Raw genomic sequence first — 16,961 nt, 5'->3', positions numbered from 1 at the left:
ATTCAACAGTCACGGCCATATTATGGGGCGAAAACCTTTACCCATGATGACTGCTCTTTGCAGCGGTCCTTCTGCGGGCCCATTACTGGGAACTTTCTCCACTGCAACATCAAGGTGAACCCGGGCCTCTGAGAGATCGATATGTTATCATCGACTCCTGTCCGTGAAATCCTGATGTGCCTGTACAATGTCACCCGGAAATCGTACCATCGCTTGGTATATTGATATACCCAGCAGCCACCCGCAAATTCCACCAGCCAAGCACAACCTCCCTTTCATCCAACACATATCGAGCTGGTTCAACAACAACCATGCCATCCACAAAAATGTGGCGACGACGTAACGACGAAGACGATAGTCAAAATGACTCCGACGATACCAAGAACGAGGAGCTGGAACAGGTCAGGAAGGTCAGATTCCTGGACCGGTTAGAGCATTTCACATGGGCCAACTTCACCTTTCCGATGTCGACTGGCGGTATATCGCTACTACTCGCACAGCAGACCCAACCGTTCAACTTCCGAGGCCTTCAGACAATAGGGAAGGTCTTTTATATTTTCGACCTCGTCGTGTTTTCCTTCATCACGATGTGCATTGTCACGCGCTTCCTCAGGTTCAAAGGCTCGCTCACGAAATCCATCACCAATCCGAGCGAGGGCCTGTTCTTGGGAACGGCCCAGCTTAGTCTAGCATCGATCATCGTTGGTATCGCGCGATATGGTATACCCGAATGCGGCCCGTGGCTAGTAGTGGCCTTCCGGATTCTTTTCTGGATTTACTTTGCCGTGGGCTGGCTCATCGCCGTGGGCCAGTACACCCTGTTGTTCACCTCGCCCAAACTCAAGGGGGCAGACATGACGCCTGCGTGGGACCTTCCCATCTTCCCCTTCATGCTTTCGGGGACAATCGCATCCGCTGGCGCAGGCCACCAACCCCCGGAACATGCTGTCCCCATGATTGTTGCTGGCTTGACGGCACAGGGTCTGGGCATGCTGATTTCGCTGTGCATGTACGCGTTGTACTGCGCGCGAATGATCGAATACGGCTTCCCCGCCACCCAGTCAAGACCAGGCATGTATATCGCTGTCGGCCCGCCGTCTTTCACGGCGTTGGCATTGATTGGAATGGCCAAGAACTTCCCAACAGCCCAGGGGTATTGGGGCGACGCCGAGATGACGATACAAGTTTTGAAGGTGCTGGCCACCGTCACGGGTATATTCATCTGGTCCCTCAGCCTGTGGTTCTGGTGCATTTCCACGCTGGCTTGCCTGCAGGTGTGGAGGCAGTTGAAATACTCTCTGAGTTGGTGGGCCTTTGTCTTCCCCAATGTGGGCTTTACCATAGCGACCATAACTATCGGGGAGAGTCTCGAAAGTACCGCTATAGAATGGGTGGGGGCCATCATGACCATCCTCATCATCATCACGTGGATTTTTGTCTTCTTTCACCATGTACGGGCCATTCTCCGGAACAGCATCTGGGTTGCCTCAAAAGACGCAGATTTCTCGGACAACCATAACCATGAGTTGTCGAAAATGGCCAAGGTCGCCAAACAATTCGACGAAGAGAAGCAATCATAAAAGCTATCATGTTACATATAATTAGAACTTTTAGAACTTAGATCTAGATACATAATCGGGCCATAATATTTCATCTATACTGCCCCATCCCTGTCTGGCTCTGCTGGCTTATCACCGAATGTGTATGGTCGCTGGAGCCATGGCAACAAGACAGTTTTTCGGAGCTAAAATAATCTAGGTAACATTGGGGTGTTCGCGTGCCGAACACTCTTCATTGGTATACAGAAAGGTATTTTTCAATAAGCTGAATGTAGGCAGATGGTTAGAAGCACAAGTAAGTACGTTCTGAACGAGCTGCAGACAGGGTCCAACTCCGGTCACGAAGCCAGGCCTAGACTTGGATTGCGTCAAATTTTGGACTCCACCGAAGCCCCAAGGACAGACCTGGAGCCTGCCCAGCAAAGCACCCAACGTGGGCTTGATAACCGCGATAAGATCCCAGTGCCCACCACTAGTTCCGGCTTTCAAAATCAAGCGCGTCTGGAGGGTGAAGGGGTGAAGGGCACGACTCACGAGGCAGTACGAGGTTCTAGACGGCATGCGCATTGGGAATCTTCCCCAATACTGGTCCCATCAAATACATCGATAGCTTCTACTCATGATGGCTGCATGTGTTATAAAAAGATGGGGAGCCCTGATGAGGTAGCAGCGGTGTACTGCGGCCCAACGGTATTTCACCGATAGGACGCGTGTGCGTGGTGCTGCACATCGAACCAGAACTTCAATGCGATGTGTCGAGAAGCCAGGCCCCCTTTTTGTGATTGATCGCCTTGGCCTGACAGGCGTGCTTTGCCTCTGACTAACATGTCTACAGGCATGCCCCAACGTGGACATCTTGAGTGGCAAAGTCCTGATCAGATAAGAGCCAAGCTTGGAATACGCGTTGATCATGAACAAATGCGACCATGATTGCAGATGCTGTCCTTGCTCCGATGGATGTGCAAGAAAGCTGTTTCTGGTTTCGCTCCTTCGGGACTACGGATGCCCACGGTATTCGGGCGACGGGAGCGGGCCACAGTTCAGGTACGAGTCATTGTGTACACCGGGGACCTTGAAGATAAAGGCAAAAAGTCCCACTGAGAGGAGGTTTCTGTCGCTTGGCAAATACAGAGTTATGGGCTTACTTACGTACGTGGTGAAACATAAGGTAAGTTGGCAGAATACCTCGCGAGGTCGCGGTTCGAGGACACGATAGTCGCGTCCGACTTCTGTTCTGGATAGATTGAACGCTGTACAAGTAGGTGATTGGTAGGCCATTGGGGTTCCAGCTGAAACAAGGCTAGGGCCTAGAATCCGGAGCCTGGGTTTCTGGTGTTGCAAGCTGGAAGCGTCCTCCCCAACTCGAGGCTCTCCTCTCAATTGGACACCAAAATGTCCCAATTCAGTCGGTCCGGCCAGTGATCTGGGCAATAGCTGTAGGGCTAAAGTGGTTCGTGGACTGGCTCTGTGGCCCTTGTGGCCCGGTGGACCCCCAAGCCAAGCACTCGGGAGGGTTCGGTATTTTGATCCACCCAAATGTTCTAATCCCTGAAAAGCTTTTGCTTCCCGAAATGAAAATCTCACCTCTTTCAAAGTCGGCGACCGACTGACTGGAATGCCACTCAAGAATGTTCTCGCCATTGAGGACACTGAGAGAGTGACGTCTTCTCTCACCGTGTGATGTTTGGTGGCGGTAACAACCCTTCCCCTCACCCGTTTGCACCGTGAGTCGAGATGCCCCGATGATCATGCCCTCGTTGCGAGGCAGGCCGACGTCACTTCCACGTGCGACAGCTATTAGCCATCTCGCAACTCGCATTGCAATCTTTTATCGCAACTTCAGCTCGAAGCCTTGGCGCGACCCTTATTGTGGGACTTTTTTTTCTGTCAACTTTCTCACTCTCGCATCTTCCCTCAGCTTCCTGAAGGCGCGAAGTCGCGAAACGCCGAATGATCCCCGCTATCGGCCGTGCCCCCTTCGGCGTGAGGCTTGAGGCTCTTGAATTCTGGTGTGACCTTCGAACCAAATTACCGTAAACAATGCTGTCCGAGCCGGATCCTGGCCCTCTGATTCGACAGCTAGTCGGCACTCGACCTAGATCAACATAGTTCCGCAGGGGTGGTCCCTTGCCCCCCTTGACTGCTTGAGGCCGTATGCTAAGGATGGGAAAACATTTAAAAGAGAGAAGGCCCCCCTTCTCGACAATGGTTTGGCACCGTACTCGTACGCAGTAAAGACGCTCTTGTCCCCTTTCTCTTATCCACTGGGTATTGATACGACAATAATCCCATACACCATGGAGCACGTACAGATCCCCGAGCGGGAGCCGGCTACGGTCGACGCCTCCAGCTCCAGCACCAGCACCGCTGCCGTCGACGCGGCCGATGCTCCCCAGCGGACCAAGACGAGGGAGTCCGCGAGGACCAACGTCGGTCCCGATGTCGATCTCACCCTCCCCTACAGAACTCTATCCGCCGACGCAAACATGAACGAATACCTGGAAGAGACCATCACGGGGACTATCGAGGGTCCCCCCGAGCCTGATGGTCAGGCCAACTACCAGCTAGTCACCTTTGTCGAAAACGACCCAGAGAACCCCAAGAATTGGAGCAAGGCCTACAAGTGGTATTGCACCATGGTCGTGGCTGTGACTTGCTTCGTCGTCGCCTTCGCTTCCAGTGTCGTCACTGCAGACATTGCGGGCGTGTCCGAGGAGTTCCACGTGAGCGAGGAGGTTGCACTGCTGTCGATTACCTTGTTTGTGGTGGGATTCGGAGTCGGTACGTGATTACTACCTGGATTGGCACTCTTAAGTGCGGATTAGGGGCTGACATTAGCATAGGACCCATGGCTTTCGCGCCACTTTCCGAGATCTACGGCCGACGCATCTTATACGCGAGCACGCTACTGTTGGCCGTGGTTTGGATCATCCCATGTGCTGTGGCCAAGGGCCCCGCGGTCCTCCTTGTTTTCCGAGCCCTTGATGGCATTGCCTTCTCCGCCCCCATGACCCTGGTCGGAGGTACGCTTGCAGACTTGTGGCATGCCGAGGAGCGAGGCATTCCCATGGCAGCCTTCTCCGCAGCCCCTTTCATCGGACCTGCCATTGGGCCTCTCGTTGGTGGTTACCTGAGCGATGCTGCGGGTTGGAGGTGGCTATACTGGATCCAGCTCATCCTGTCCTTCGTGGTCTGGGTTCTGATCTCGTTCACCGTGCCTGAGACCTACGCACCCACCATCCTGAAGAAACGAGCGGAGAAGAAGAGGAAGGAGACGGGCAAGAAGGACTTCGTGACAGAGCAGGAGCTTGACCTGCGCCCGATGTCCGAACGTCTGCGAATCTTCCTGATCCGCCCGTTCCAGCTCCTCTTCGGCGAACTGATTGTGTTCCTCATCAGCCTGTACATGTCTGTGCTCTACGGCCTGCTCTACATGTTCTTCGTCGCCTACCCCATCATCTTCCAGAAGGGCAAGGGGTACTCCGCCGGCACTACGGGACTGATGTTCATCCCCGTCGCCGTGGGCGTCATCGTTTCGGCCATGTGCTCGCCCTGGGTCAACCAACACTACCTTAAGGTGATCAAGCCTTACGCCGGCAGGATCCCGCCGGCCGAGCTTCGCCTGATCCCCATGATGTGCTCTTGCTGGTTCATCCCCATCGGCCTCATCATCTTCGCCTGGACGTCGTATCCCCACCTGATCTGGGTCGGACCTGCCCTGGGCGGCTTCCCCGTCGGCTTCGGCTTCATTTTCCTGTACAACTCGGCCAACAACTACCTGGTCGACACCTACCAGCACCAGGCCGCGTCGGCGCTCGCGGCCAAGACCTTCATCCGATCCTTCTGGGGTGCCGCCGTCGTCCTCTTCACGGAGCAGATGTACGACCGCCTCGGCTACCAGTGGGCCAGCACGCTGCTCTTCTTCATCAGCCTGGCCTGCTGCGGCATCCCGTTCCTGTTCTGGAAGTACGGCGAGGCCATCCGCCGCCGGAGCAAGTACGCCTACTCGGGCGACGAGGAGAACAACGAGAAGCAGCACCAGCAGGGCCGCAACTCGCAGGTCCGCGAGAACGATACCGACGACGATGACCTGAGAAGGGCCCGGAGCTACGTCAGCAATCCTTAAATCGACGAAAGCAAGCCACGAAAAAAAAAAAAGATAATTATACCAGTCGACCTTGCTGTGCGGTCTGTTTCTCCAGTACCAATGCGTACGCAGAAGAGAGAGAACAAAGCACAGCGCCCCTATGATGACCCTGTTCACAGCCAGGGTCGCGCATAGTATGTGGATCGGGCACCGAATGATGGCGCAAACTGTTTAATGTGATTTATGACACGTATGCGATCCACGCAATGGGACTCGGATCCGAGAAAGCGACCACCGACTTCATGAGAACGTCGCTCTCACCTTCTTATGTTCACGATACCCCATAGACATAGATTTAGTCTGAAATAGATTAGACGCACTTTAATACCTTTTTATACCAAGACAAATTGAACCTACTTCACCATGATACTCTATGTGGGAAAAGGTTGATGTGCGCGTGCCTTGGGGATGTAGATACATGCCCATGTCACCCGATGAGCGATGTTATACATCGTTCGGGTCACTGAAACCATCAGCAAAATGGATGAACTTGTTCCCTTGTGGTGAGGCTTGTTGTTCTCAAATCCACCGGCTGATCTCGAAGCAGCTTAGCTGAGAGCCGCTGGGCTGCTGGGGGGCGATGTCTTGGTGTCTTGGTGTCTTGGCGTATGAGTTGTCTAAGGTGACGTCATATGCTCTCCAAACCCCCTGGCGACAAGCTGAACATGGGCAATTCCAAGAACACGACTTGGCATGATCATTCAATTTCAAGATTCAAGATTTACCGAGGCGGTAAAGCATACATGGGTGGTTTTCTTTCGGTATATATCTAGCGGACTATGCATATGATCCTGAAACGCGATCCTACGATGCCATTAGTCCATCTCCATCCATCTAAATACCACCACATGTGTGGAAACCGCTCTGTTAGTTGGTAGCCACTATGCGACCTTTATATCACCATCAGACCTCCATGGTCTGCATAATTCCTCTACTATTATGTAATCTCTTCCCTCTTGTTGCTGCAGACAGCAAAGACAACAGCGACAACAACAACAACAAGGCCCAATCCAAGCGCGGGTTGGCATACCAAAACGGCGCGCACAAGGCAGACAACAGGCTGCTCTTCTCGCCCGAGTCGCCCGTGGCCTGGTACTACACCTGGTCGCTCTGGCCGGCGCCCGAGGCCAACGACAACGCCGCCGTCGAGTTCCTGCCCCTCGTGCACAGCACCGACGACGTGGCCAAGGACGACTTCCGCAAGCAGCTCGACGCGCTGCCCCCGTCGTCCGGCCACCTGCTCACCTTCAACGAGCCGGACGGCGACACGGGCTCGGGCGGCAGCGCCATCGAGCCCGAGGACGCGGCCAAGTCGTACATCGACCGCATCGCGCCCCTGCGCTCGGGCGACGGCCGCACCTGGAACATCAGCCACCCGTCCGTGACGGGCTCGCCCCGGGGGCTCGACTGGCTGCGCCGCTTCAACGAGTCGTGCTGGGACCTGGACCGCGAGAAGGGGTGTCCCGCCGACTTTGTCGCCGTGCACTGGTACGGCGAGTACGAGGGGCTGAAGGGCTGGCTGGACACGCTGCACGACTTCTACGAGCGCGTCCCGTCCTCCTCTTCCGAGAAGAAGAAGAGCAGCAGCCCCAAGTTCTGGATCACCGAGATGGCCCTCCCCCAGCAGGACGACGAGGCGACGCTCCGCATGATGAACCAGACGCTGCCCTACCTCGACGGCCTCGACTACGTGGGCGGGTACGCTTGGTTCGGGGCGTTCCGGAGCGGGGAGAAGGCGAACGGGTGGACGGGCGACGCGGTTTCGCTGTTCGACGACGAGGGCGGCCTGACGGAGCTGGGGTCGCTGTACCTGTCGTCGGGTCACGGTGGCAATGACAACGGCAACGGAAACGGTCAGGACGGCGGCGGCGGTGGGGATTTCGAGCCGGGGAAGAAGGGGCCGCCCGGGGACGACGATGAGGAGGGCGCCGCGGCGAGCATGTATTTGGCGTCGCGATGGGCCGCCGTCGTGGCTGGGTTGGTGGCGGCCGGGTTGGTTGCGTGGTAGGGACGGGATGGACGAAGCTTACGAGAAAGATACACGAGTTATTACGAATTGTTTATGCAGCCAATACAATACAATAGATACCCACTCCCCAGCTGGAGATCCTGGCCTAAGTGTTACCTCGACTCATCTAGAGAATGTTCCTGTGGACGGTTGGTACATTGACTTCTTTCTCTCGAATAACAGTAGACAGGCAGACGGCGTTGCTACCAGCTCACGACAAAGCAATTTGTTGATTGGATGGGGGCTCTTGGACGCTTTCAAGCCACGACCGGAAAACAACCAACGGTGAGAATGCAATAGCTTTGTTGGTATTTTCTTTCACAAGCATCACTGTCAAGGAACTGTTAGCTGTGGCAGGCAGCAATATAATCGGAGCATGGGCCCCTCTGAGCCCCTGTGTATCGATAGGTGGCTATACCCGCGTCAACAGAGCAAGATCTGTCTATCTGTTTCTCATGGCTCCGTGATCAGTTCTAGACATACAATACAACACAAAGAGATCTGTTGTCCACCATCTAAAACACTCTTCTTTGCCAAAGTCTAAAGACTGCCCAAGAGAACCTCATCGGGTGTGAGGATGCCATGAATATATGTTCTAGGTTGGTAAGCGAAGCAATTGGCCTGAGGAACTGAGGGTACGAATTTGGCGTAGAGTACCGATCTCTCAGCCGCCTAACTACTATATCTGGTACCGCACCCGCTGCTCGATCCCTCTTAGCCAGTACAGAAAAGATCCGTCTCTGCTGAATTACTATCTCAGCAACAGTCATCCAAAAACGAGGAGAGAAGATACGGTAGAAGCCTGCGGGTAAGTGCTTTCCATATCATCCAGCATGATACCAGTCCAGGCCTCCGGGACGCCGGGCGGGGCCGTCGCCAATGGGCTCAGCCCACGGGAGTCGATCCGGTTGCCGGACTACGCAGCCCAGTTGAGAGAGATGATGAGAAGGAGCAAGTATGGCTTCGACCCCATCAATGGCTGCGACATCTTAGAAGCGAAGAAAAATGAAGTCGCGGCTGCTGACCTTGGCCGTGTAGCGGCAGACCAAACCCTTTCCAGCTACATCGCCAAGTTACAGAGATGGCGCGAGAGTCTGCCATCGAGGGCAGTACGGAACGAGCTGCCACTGAGCTGGCATACGAAGACGATGCTTAGTCTTCTTCACGCCTGCCCGGCTATTCTCGACATCTGGTTGGAACAGGTCGAGCGTGGGGAGTGGCTTTTTGAGTACAGCTTACGACACCCTTATGGGCACTTCCTACCCGAAGATTTCGCGGGAATGGCTATCGAGGAGGTTGCAGAGGAACACCCCTGCTTCGAGGATATGATAGCTTGCGCTATCATGGAAGGTCGAGTGGTTAGCCGCGATCCGAATGATATGGCTTGGGTTAGCCGCTGGAGCCAAGGCAGAGAGAAAGCCTGGACATGGCTCAACGACCTCCCCCCTGGTTCGAGCGACCCGTACATGGCCCGGACCAGCGTCCCTTCGGTTGTTTGGTCATCGCCCGAGGCATCGACTCAAGGACATGCCTGTGATGATGATCCTATGGAGCTAGACAGCGACCCGGTCGATTTGAACGTGCTCCCCAACAACTTTCTCTCGTTGTCACCAGGCGAGGCGCTTGCCCTGGCCCCGGCGCTCCGTGAAACATTTGGCAGACTCAACATTGAGGGACCACCACGAGGAACACTCCAGGGTTGCTGGAGCATGGGACAGCTAATGGAAAGCAGCCCTGAGCTCCGCGACGCCTTAGCAGACCTCTTGTTGACTTCGAGAATCGTGTTTGACGACATACGCTTGCATATCATCGTACAGGGTAACGCGATCTGGCGCGGGAATGGCACCTGTTCCTTGGTAGAGGCCAGGCAGAACTTGTTGCATTACTGTTGGAGTCGCTTGGGTCTTCGGAGGCACCCCCGGGTCTCCACGCCCGTCGGGCCGTAAGATGGGCAAGTGCCTACTGTACTTGTCCGCGGGCGCTTTACGCGGGCGTGTGCAGACCCTGATGATATGATTGCCGGCTGCAAGTCGCAGCCCACAAGGCACATTGGTGCAACACAGGGGACTGACTTATTTGTGTTTATTTCCTTTGTTTCTTGTCGAGTTGTTGGGCCATGGCTGGCGTACAAAAATAGACGTCTTCTCTTTACCCTTTGACAAAAAAGTAAAAGTTAACCTAGGTGTGAACGCGAACGTAGTAAACTTGGTGTCCAGTTCTCGCCCAGCGCGTCACGATTGTCTCGCGCTCGACTGACTGGCACCGCGATCGCGAGCGTGACCGCGACATTGGTGCCAGTCGTTATGACAACTGGGGCGACTAGGCAGAATGATGGAGAGTATAACGAAACGGAGGGAGGGAGAAGGCGAATGTTTTGGAGACCCCCCGGTTTTTTAGACGGCAGTGTCAATGCAAACTAGTGGGATAGATCTCTCCAGGGATCCCTGAATCGAGGACATGATTGGCCGGTAAGGGATGCATCCCGCCACGCTAGACCGCGATAGGTACTAAGTAAATAAAAGGCATCACAGGGCTGGCTCGCTTGCGGGCGACTGGCACGCGGGTGGGTTGTTGTTTACATACTTCCCATCGATGCTTGGAGAGAACGCGAGGGCGCTCGAGCGTCGGTGGGGTATACGCCACGAGCTGAGAAGTCTATAAGGATGCAATTGTCGAATCACATATGCATGCATGCGCAAGGTCTTGTTCAATTAACCCACTACTGTCGTTCCTTACAAGTCTTGCCTGCAGAAGAAAATGGAAGGGGGCTTGGATCTGCCAATTGCCCTGCGGCGAACCCCGCGGCGGAGTGTTAGTGGGAAGGACAGGAACACCAACACCAACACCACAGTACCACCGGATTGTGGACCTACTCTGGAATCTCATCCTGCGAGGACCCCGGTCCGAACCAAGACCAAAAAAAGAGTCAGATTCTCTGACCCAGGACCAGAAATTGCCGGCCAGAATCATGACGACGACAATGGCTTTCATAACACCTCCGGCTCAACCGGCCTGACCCCTATGGTCCGCCGCTCTTCTCTTGGAGCAACTACACCTTCATCCAAGAAAAGGAGACGCTGCTCCACACCCACGAGAACTCGTGGCGATGAGGACGATGTGGACGAGCTCGCCAATACACCTGCAAGCAATGAGATACGCTTTGTGTCCCTGCGCCAAGTCCTGGACGACCGTGTCAAGCGGCGCATAAGACGCCATGGTCTATCCGAAGAGATGAATGAGATCCAGTCAGAACAGAGACAGCGAGCCACGCAGGACAAGGCAGAACTCGAACACCTCCGGAGCGAACTGGCCGAGAAGGATGACGAGATAGAGCGACTGAAGGATGTCACCTTTCTCCAGGACACGAGCCGCATCCATAACCTGGAGCAGCAGGTCGAGCATCTTCGCAGCGAGCTGGGTAACCGTTCGAGCACCCTTGTGGATCAGACCCAGTATGACTGGACCATGGCTGCCCGAGATCCCTTCTCCGACAGCTACATGGGAGACGACGGGGATGGGTTCGGCGACGTCACGATGGGAGAGTTACTGTGCAGCACGCCGTCGCGAGCCGGGGCTTCGTTTCCAAGTCCTCCCTGCACAAGCCCTACCATACCTACGAGCCCCTGTTCCATCCGAGGGAAGTCGCCAACGCCCACTACGTCGCATGCTAGTGTTAGTGTCCAGACATGCTTGCCGGACCCGGAGAAAGAAGCTCTGGAGGCTGAGCTAGGCTCTTTGCGTCTTGAGCTCACCAAGCTCACCGACGCTCTCGAAAGCCACGAAAGCCTCAAGTCGCGCATTGCCGGAAAGCTAGCCGTGGCCCAGACGGCCGCACCACGCTCAGGGCACGAGCCAGACCTGGAAGCCCACCTCAACAACGTATTGCAGAGCCTATCGGACCGCACGGCGGCGCTGCAAGACCTCAACGCCTCACTGGGCGCGCTGGGCTTCCGCGGCGGCGACGCCGGCGAGGTCGTGGCCTCGCTGGCATCGGCCTTCCGGACCGCGCGGCTCGAGCTCGAGTATCTGACGCCCGGGGAGATCACGCTGCCGCTGTCGTCGCGCGGGGCCGAGGTGCTGGACCTGGTGCTGACGCGCCTGCGGGACCTCGCCCGCAAGACGCGCGAGCACGAGGACGCCATCGACGAGTACCACGAGCTCGAGCTGTCGCTGCGGCAGCAGCTCGGCGCCCGCGTCGGCGCCATGGACACCCTCCGCCGCGAGGTGGCCCAGGGCGCCGCCCAGGTCCGCGACCGCGACGCCCGCATCGCGGAGCTCGAGGTCGGCGTCGACCGCCTGCGGGGGGCCGCCGACGGCTACCGCCGCGACGTGGGTGAGCTCGAGGCCCTGGTGCAGCGCCTGGACGCCGAGGCGGACGCGGCCCGCACGGCCGCCCTCGACGACATGGAGCAGCAGTTCCAGCACCAAAAGACCGAGGCGGCCGACCGGCACGACGCGGTCGTGCGCGAGCTCGAGTCCCGCCTCGCGGCCGTCGTGGCCCAGGCTGCCGACCTGCGCACGCAGCTCGCAGATGTCCAGGCCCGCCGTGCCGCCGAGACGGCGTCGCTTCACCGCGCCCACGGGCAGGGGCTCGCGCTGCGCGACGCCCGTGTGACGGAGCTGCGGGGCGAGATCGACGGGATCAACGAGTTGCTCCGTGGCGCCCACGAGACCATACGTCGGCTGCGCGTCGAGAACGCAAATCTCGCCGGCGGGCTCGAGTCCGAGAGGCGCGCGGGCCGGGAGGCGGTCGAACGGGTGCAGGCCGAGCTTGAGCGCGTTCTGGCGACGACGACGCCGAAGAAGGCGCTGCGGCGCAGTTCGAGGGGGAAGGGCGTCGCGACGCCTGACGCTGAGCAGCAGCAGATCCGGCCTGGGACCTTCCTCTCGGGTGGGCTGGCGAGGTCGGGGCAGGATAAGAGGAGGCGGAGGTACGATAGTGGGTTGGGACTTTTGGAAGAGGATATGGATTTTTAGGAAATTGGGGGTAAAAGGGTTCAGGGTAAAAGGGTTAAGGGGCGTTCAGGCCGGATGTCTTTCGTTTAGGAACTTTTTCTATGTCATGGCAGTTGTATGATTTGTAAATTATGCGATGTCCGAATGCCACAATTATCTTTACGCTTTACATCTTCATTCAAGCCTCCTGATTAGGCATAGACGGTATCAAATATCGTGTTTATTGTTCATTCGTTCGTTATTTTGCCTAAATTAATAACGGGTATCTTTCATTTGCTTCCCAACTGCGCGCTCTCCCAAACCATAAGTGTAAACCAACCCGCAAACACCTCGTCTCGGTGGTAAATCCTAGTAACAAAAGACGAAATCCTCATTCTTGAGATCCGTTGCGTTTTCAAAGGCCTTGTCCCCAGCAGTGTCGGCCGCCGCAACATTGTTCGCGCTACCGTCGGCAGCGGCAGCAGCGTCGGCGGCATCTTGCCTTCTCGCCGCCTCCTTGGCCGAGTCCAGACTGGTATCGAGGATCACGGCGCTCTTTCCCATGGCGACGCGCATCTTGGCGTGGCTCTTGTTGAGCGCGACCAGGTAGAGCGTCGTCAGCCCACAGAGGACGATGATGACGACGTAGAGGGCCAGGTTGGCGGTCAGGCCGCGGGTGTAGGCGGGGGCCTCGGAGGGCTTGTAGAGCTGGGGCCCGACGATGTTGCCGACCGATTGGCCGACGAAGATGATGGCGCTCGTGACCTTGCGCTTCGTGTCACCGGCTGTGTTTTGTGCGGACCAGGAGTAGATCAGGGGGGCTGTTCGCAAAGACTGTCAGTTCTATGTCCTTATGTAGTGGAAGACTTTGGAAACATGACTTACTGATACCGGGGTAGACCGAAATAAAATAGTAACCAACCAGAAGCGGCGCCTGCTTGGAAGCTTCGTGGGGTAACACCAATAGCATCACGCATCCAATGATGGGAGGGATACAGAGTAGTGCAATGACGGGACCCTTCATCTTAATCTTCTGGGCCAGGTAGGCTCCCCCGAGCGTGGACACCAGCTGCACAGCACCGAAGGGGATATTGAACAGGATCGTCTGGAACTGGTCGAAGCCAAAGGTCTTGATGATGAGCGGCCCAAACGTCGAGATACCGCCCGAGGGGATGGAGATGGACAGGGCCAGGGAGAACCAGAACCAGGTCTTGGGGTCGATTAGGGCCTCCTTGAGATGGTCTTGGCGCCATTCGCGGGAGATGACGCCCATCTGGTTCCCGCGCAGACGCTCTAGCGCGATGGCCTTGTCGTGGTCGTCGAGGAACTTGGCCTCGACGGGGGAGTCGGGCATGTAGAAGAACATGACGAAAGAGAAGGCGACGGTGATGACACCAAAGAAGATGAAGATGATCTGGTATAGGCATCGGTCAGTGCATGGCGGCTATAGCATGGGTAGGTTCCCGGACACGAACCTGGTATTCTTTCAACGTAGACGACTTGATGTGGCCAAGGCCCCAAGTCAATAAGCTTCCGAACTATATTTCACCGTTTAGTTGTTGATCTCAAGCTCTCGGATGCGAATTGAGAACTTACCATGTTGGTAATGCCATTCATGGCGTACCAATAGCTGGTCCGCGTCGTTTGCTCGTGCCTCCTCCACCACATCTGCGTGATGGCGATGAAGCTGGGCGCGATGCTGGCCTCGAAGGCGCCGAGGAAGAAGCGCGAGGCCAGGAGCCCGCCAAAGTTGTTCGCGGCGGCCATGCAGGAGAGGGTGAGGCCCCAGCCCAGGACCATGGCGCTGGTGAACTTGGCGATGGGCAGGCGGACGAGCAGCCAGGCGAGGGGGAACTGCATGACGAGCTGGGCCAGGTAGACGATGCTGCCGAGCCACGAGTACTGGTCGTCCTTGAGGCCCGTGTCCTCGATCAGGCCGAAGACGGACGCGTACGCCAGCGTCGCCTTGTCCAGCGCCTGCAGGAAGTACACCGTCAGCATCAGCGGCAGGATCACCTTGTCGATGTGCCGCAGCACCCGCTTGTTGTCCGCGGGGGTCACTTCGATTCGGCCCTCAGGCACCTTGTTTAGGAACTCGGCGGCGGCGTCGCGGCGGTGGTGGGTGGCGATGTCCTCGACCACGTCCACCACGGCCTTGTCGGCCTGGGATTCGGTCTCATTGCCCATAATATTGATGTATTGTGGTTCTAGATAGGGCCAATCCCGTTGTCGTATGTGGTATATATACAGGGATATATGTCAAGTTTATATATACAGTCTAGCTAGTAAAGGCTGACGACGATGGATCTGAGATGAAGGAAGGAGGTGAATGCCGAAAGAGCAGGACGCGAGGTCGCTTTTAAACACGGCGCTCAACAACGAAGGTGCGACACCATTCGGATAACGGTCCTACTGGCGGTCTGTCTACAGCAGGTAGCAACAGGATGGGGATGAGCCCAAGACCTCAAGCCGGGGTTATCACAACGAAGAGCTACCTACTTGCATGATGATGGCTCGCTTCTCGCTAGTCTCTTTCCTTCTGGGGGTTGACCCGAGGCTTGGGGAAATGGAGTAGCGCATGGGGTCATGAGCGTACATACCCCATGAAACGGCTTGGGGAATCTGGGGTCTGGGGAATGGTGCTTACCATGGGCTATGCCTTACTTGCCACTATACCCTGATAGATCTAGGGGGGAGGATGTGGGGGCAATACGCAGTTCGCCAGAGACGGCACGTTTATTGATAGGGGGGAGGGGGCATGGGGGATGGTAGATGGCAGCTGATGAGCGCCAGCGCTAGTTTTGTTGTTAGGGTTGGAAGGAAAGAGTCATGAATACTATCACCGCACGGGAAGGATCCATCAATGATATTCATGTAGTACCGCACATCCTGCCAGGTTCTTTTTTGGTTATTGCATTTCAATTACATTCTTCATACGTCCGACACACTCTACATTCGCCATCAGATGAGGTGTTTCACACAACAGATTATATGGCGAGCTTCAATGGCAATATATGCCCGTACTTGCTTTTTATCGCATTACAGCGAAAATACGTCGCTACACCGTTGCTCTAAGAACCAAGCTACAATCGCCCGTGACGTGGCTGCCGTCCCGGTCCTTTAGCGCTTCCAAGCTTCTTGGCCGGGCTTATTGTCCATACGGACAGCACCCATGCGCAGAGGTAAACAGACCAAGCCGGGCACAAGAGGTAATTCCAGTGAGCCGCCCAACTTGGCGTGGGTGTTTCTCGTTTCGACATCCATACCATTGCGCGTGCTCTGTTCTAGTTGTTTCCGAGCTATTGGTTAGTAGTACACTCCATGACGTGTTGTTGAGCAAAATCTACATAAGTGTGCAAGTCTCAGGTCTCTAGGAGTTTTGGTGTTAGCAGTTAGTTATTGATTGTTTCAACCGGGCATTTAGTACAAGTAGCTCTGACAGTCACATGGCAATCCGTGCCCCGGGTGTAGCAAAATGGCCGACCTGCCAACGCCATACCCGAGCCGCCTGTTGCGTATATAACACACGTCCATATGGATGACAAAGGCAAGCATCATGGCCAAGATGGCGACCTGATATGTACCGAGAATTCGCCGAGAAGGGAGTGACGTTGAAGGACAGCACCAAGGACCAAGTCGGCGGATTTTCGTCTGTTCGTTCAATCGGACGACTGCGAACCCCCAAAGTTGGGGGTACAAGATGCCGACGTTTCTGCCGGTTGTCTCGAGCCCCCTGAGCCCCCTTGGTCCCCCCCTGGCCCCTGGCCGCTCGCTAACCTAGGGAGCCAGCCCAGATTAGATGGTGGTGGCATGGATCCATCGGACGGGGACCGATGGGTTGCTACCCCAGAGCGGCATTCGTCCGACATCAATCAACTTGCTACGTTAGGCTCTTGGCCCGTCGTGGGTGTTTTATTCCGCAAGGACGGGCAGGCAACAGGCTAGGTCAGGTGAAGCCATCCGAAGTTCCAAGCCAACTTTCGGGATCCCTGTTCTAGACTATTTCCCCGCATTGCACTAACCCCGCACAGCTAATCTCGCTGCACTGTGGATTTCTGACACTTTCTTCTCCATTTTCCCCAGACAGAATGGAGATGCCGTCCACACGATCCTACTGCCTGGAGGTCTGGACCTCGCGAATGCTGCCAGATCACTCGAGGTTTCTCAGAAAACCATCTAGCATTTAGGCCCCACGGTTCGGCTTTTTCGCGACCTACATCTTGGGCACGCCCTTTTCAGCTTGGTCGTCAAGTCCTCACCCCAGTCTGCGCCCACAAACGTGTCTGCTGTCCAAGTGGAACTGCAATGGTGC

At 56.1% G+C, this 16,961-nt stretch overlaps 6 protein-coding genes across 6 annotated transcripts; 5 read left to right on the top strand and 1 right to left on the bottom strand.

Moving 5' to 3' along the window:
* Positions 1-326: 326 nt before the first annotated feature.
* On the top strand, positions 327-1,580 carry PG985_001209 (uncharacterized protein; the record flags this gene model as incomplete). The annotated part of the gene is made up of 1 exon (XM_066820978.1): positions 327-1,580. One exon carries the CDS (start codon positions 327-329, stop codon positions 1,578-1,580), a length of 1,254 nt encoding a protein of 417 aa, XP_066691857.1.
* Positions 1,581-3,742: 2,162 nt separating this feature from the next.
* On the top strand, positions 3,743-5,685 carry PG985_001208 (uncharacterized protein; the record flags this gene model as incomplete). Its single annotated transcript, XM_066820977.1, has 2 exons — positions 3,743-4,340; positions 4,403-5,685. Coding segments are annotated over 2 exons (1,881 nt in total), but the record flags the coding sequence as incomplete, so codon positions are not given.
* A 904-nt stretch (positions 5,686-6,589) lies between these two features.
* On the top strand, positions 6,590-7,714 carry PG985_001207 (glycoside hydrolase family 128 protein; the record flags this gene model as incomplete). The annotated part of the gene is made up of 1 exon (XM_066820976.1): positions 6,590-7,714. One exon carries the CDS (start codon positions 6,590-6,592, stop codon positions 7,712-7,714), a length of 1,125 nt encoding a protein of 374 aa, XP_066691855.1.
* Positions 7,715-8,547: 833 nt separating this feature from the next.
* Positions 8,548-10,037, top strand: PG985_001206 (uncharacterized protein; the record flags this gene model as incomplete). The annotated part of the gene is made up of 2 exons (XM_066820975.1): positions 8,548-9,532; positions 9,931-10,037. 2 exons carry the CDS (start codon positions 8,548-8,550, stop codon positions 10,035-10,037), a joined length of 1,092 nt encoding a protein of 363 aa, XP_066691854.1.
* Positions 10,038-10,471: 434 nt separating this feature from the next.
* Positions 10,472-12,691, top strand: PG985_001205 (uncharacterized protein; the record flags this gene model as incomplete). Its single annotated transcript, XM_066820974.1, has 1 exon — positions 10,472-12,691. The coding sequence occupies one exon, from the start codon at positions 10,472-10,474 to the stop codon at positions 12,689-12,691; it is 2,220 nt and encodes a 739-aa protein (XP_066691853.1).
* A 327-nt stretch (positions 12,692-13,018) lies between these two features.
* Positions 13,019-14,836, bottom strand: PG985_001204 (uncharacterized protein; the record flags this gene model as incomplete). The annotated part of the gene is made up of 4 exons (XM_066820973.1): positions 13,019-13,470; positions 13,535-14,063; positions 14,125-14,187; positions 14,246-14,836. The coding sequence occupies 4 exons, from the start codon at positions 14,834-14,836 to the stop codon at positions 13,019-13,021; spliced, it is 1,635 nt and encodes a 544-aa protein (XP_066691852.1).
* Positions 14,837-16,961: the final 2,125 nt, after the last annotated feature.

This window comes from Apiospora marii (genome assembly GCF_038362585.1).
Source record: "Apiospora marii strain CBS 49790 chromosome Unknown utg000001l_segment0_segment0, whole genome shotgun sequence".
Lineage (NCBI taxonomy): Eukaryota > Fungi > Ascomycota > Sordariomycetes > Amphisphaeriales > Apiosporaceae > Apiospora > Apiospora marii.
The sequence above is the reverse complement of the archived record's forward strand: the minus strand, read 5'-3'. Positions and strand labels throughout refer to the sequence as shown.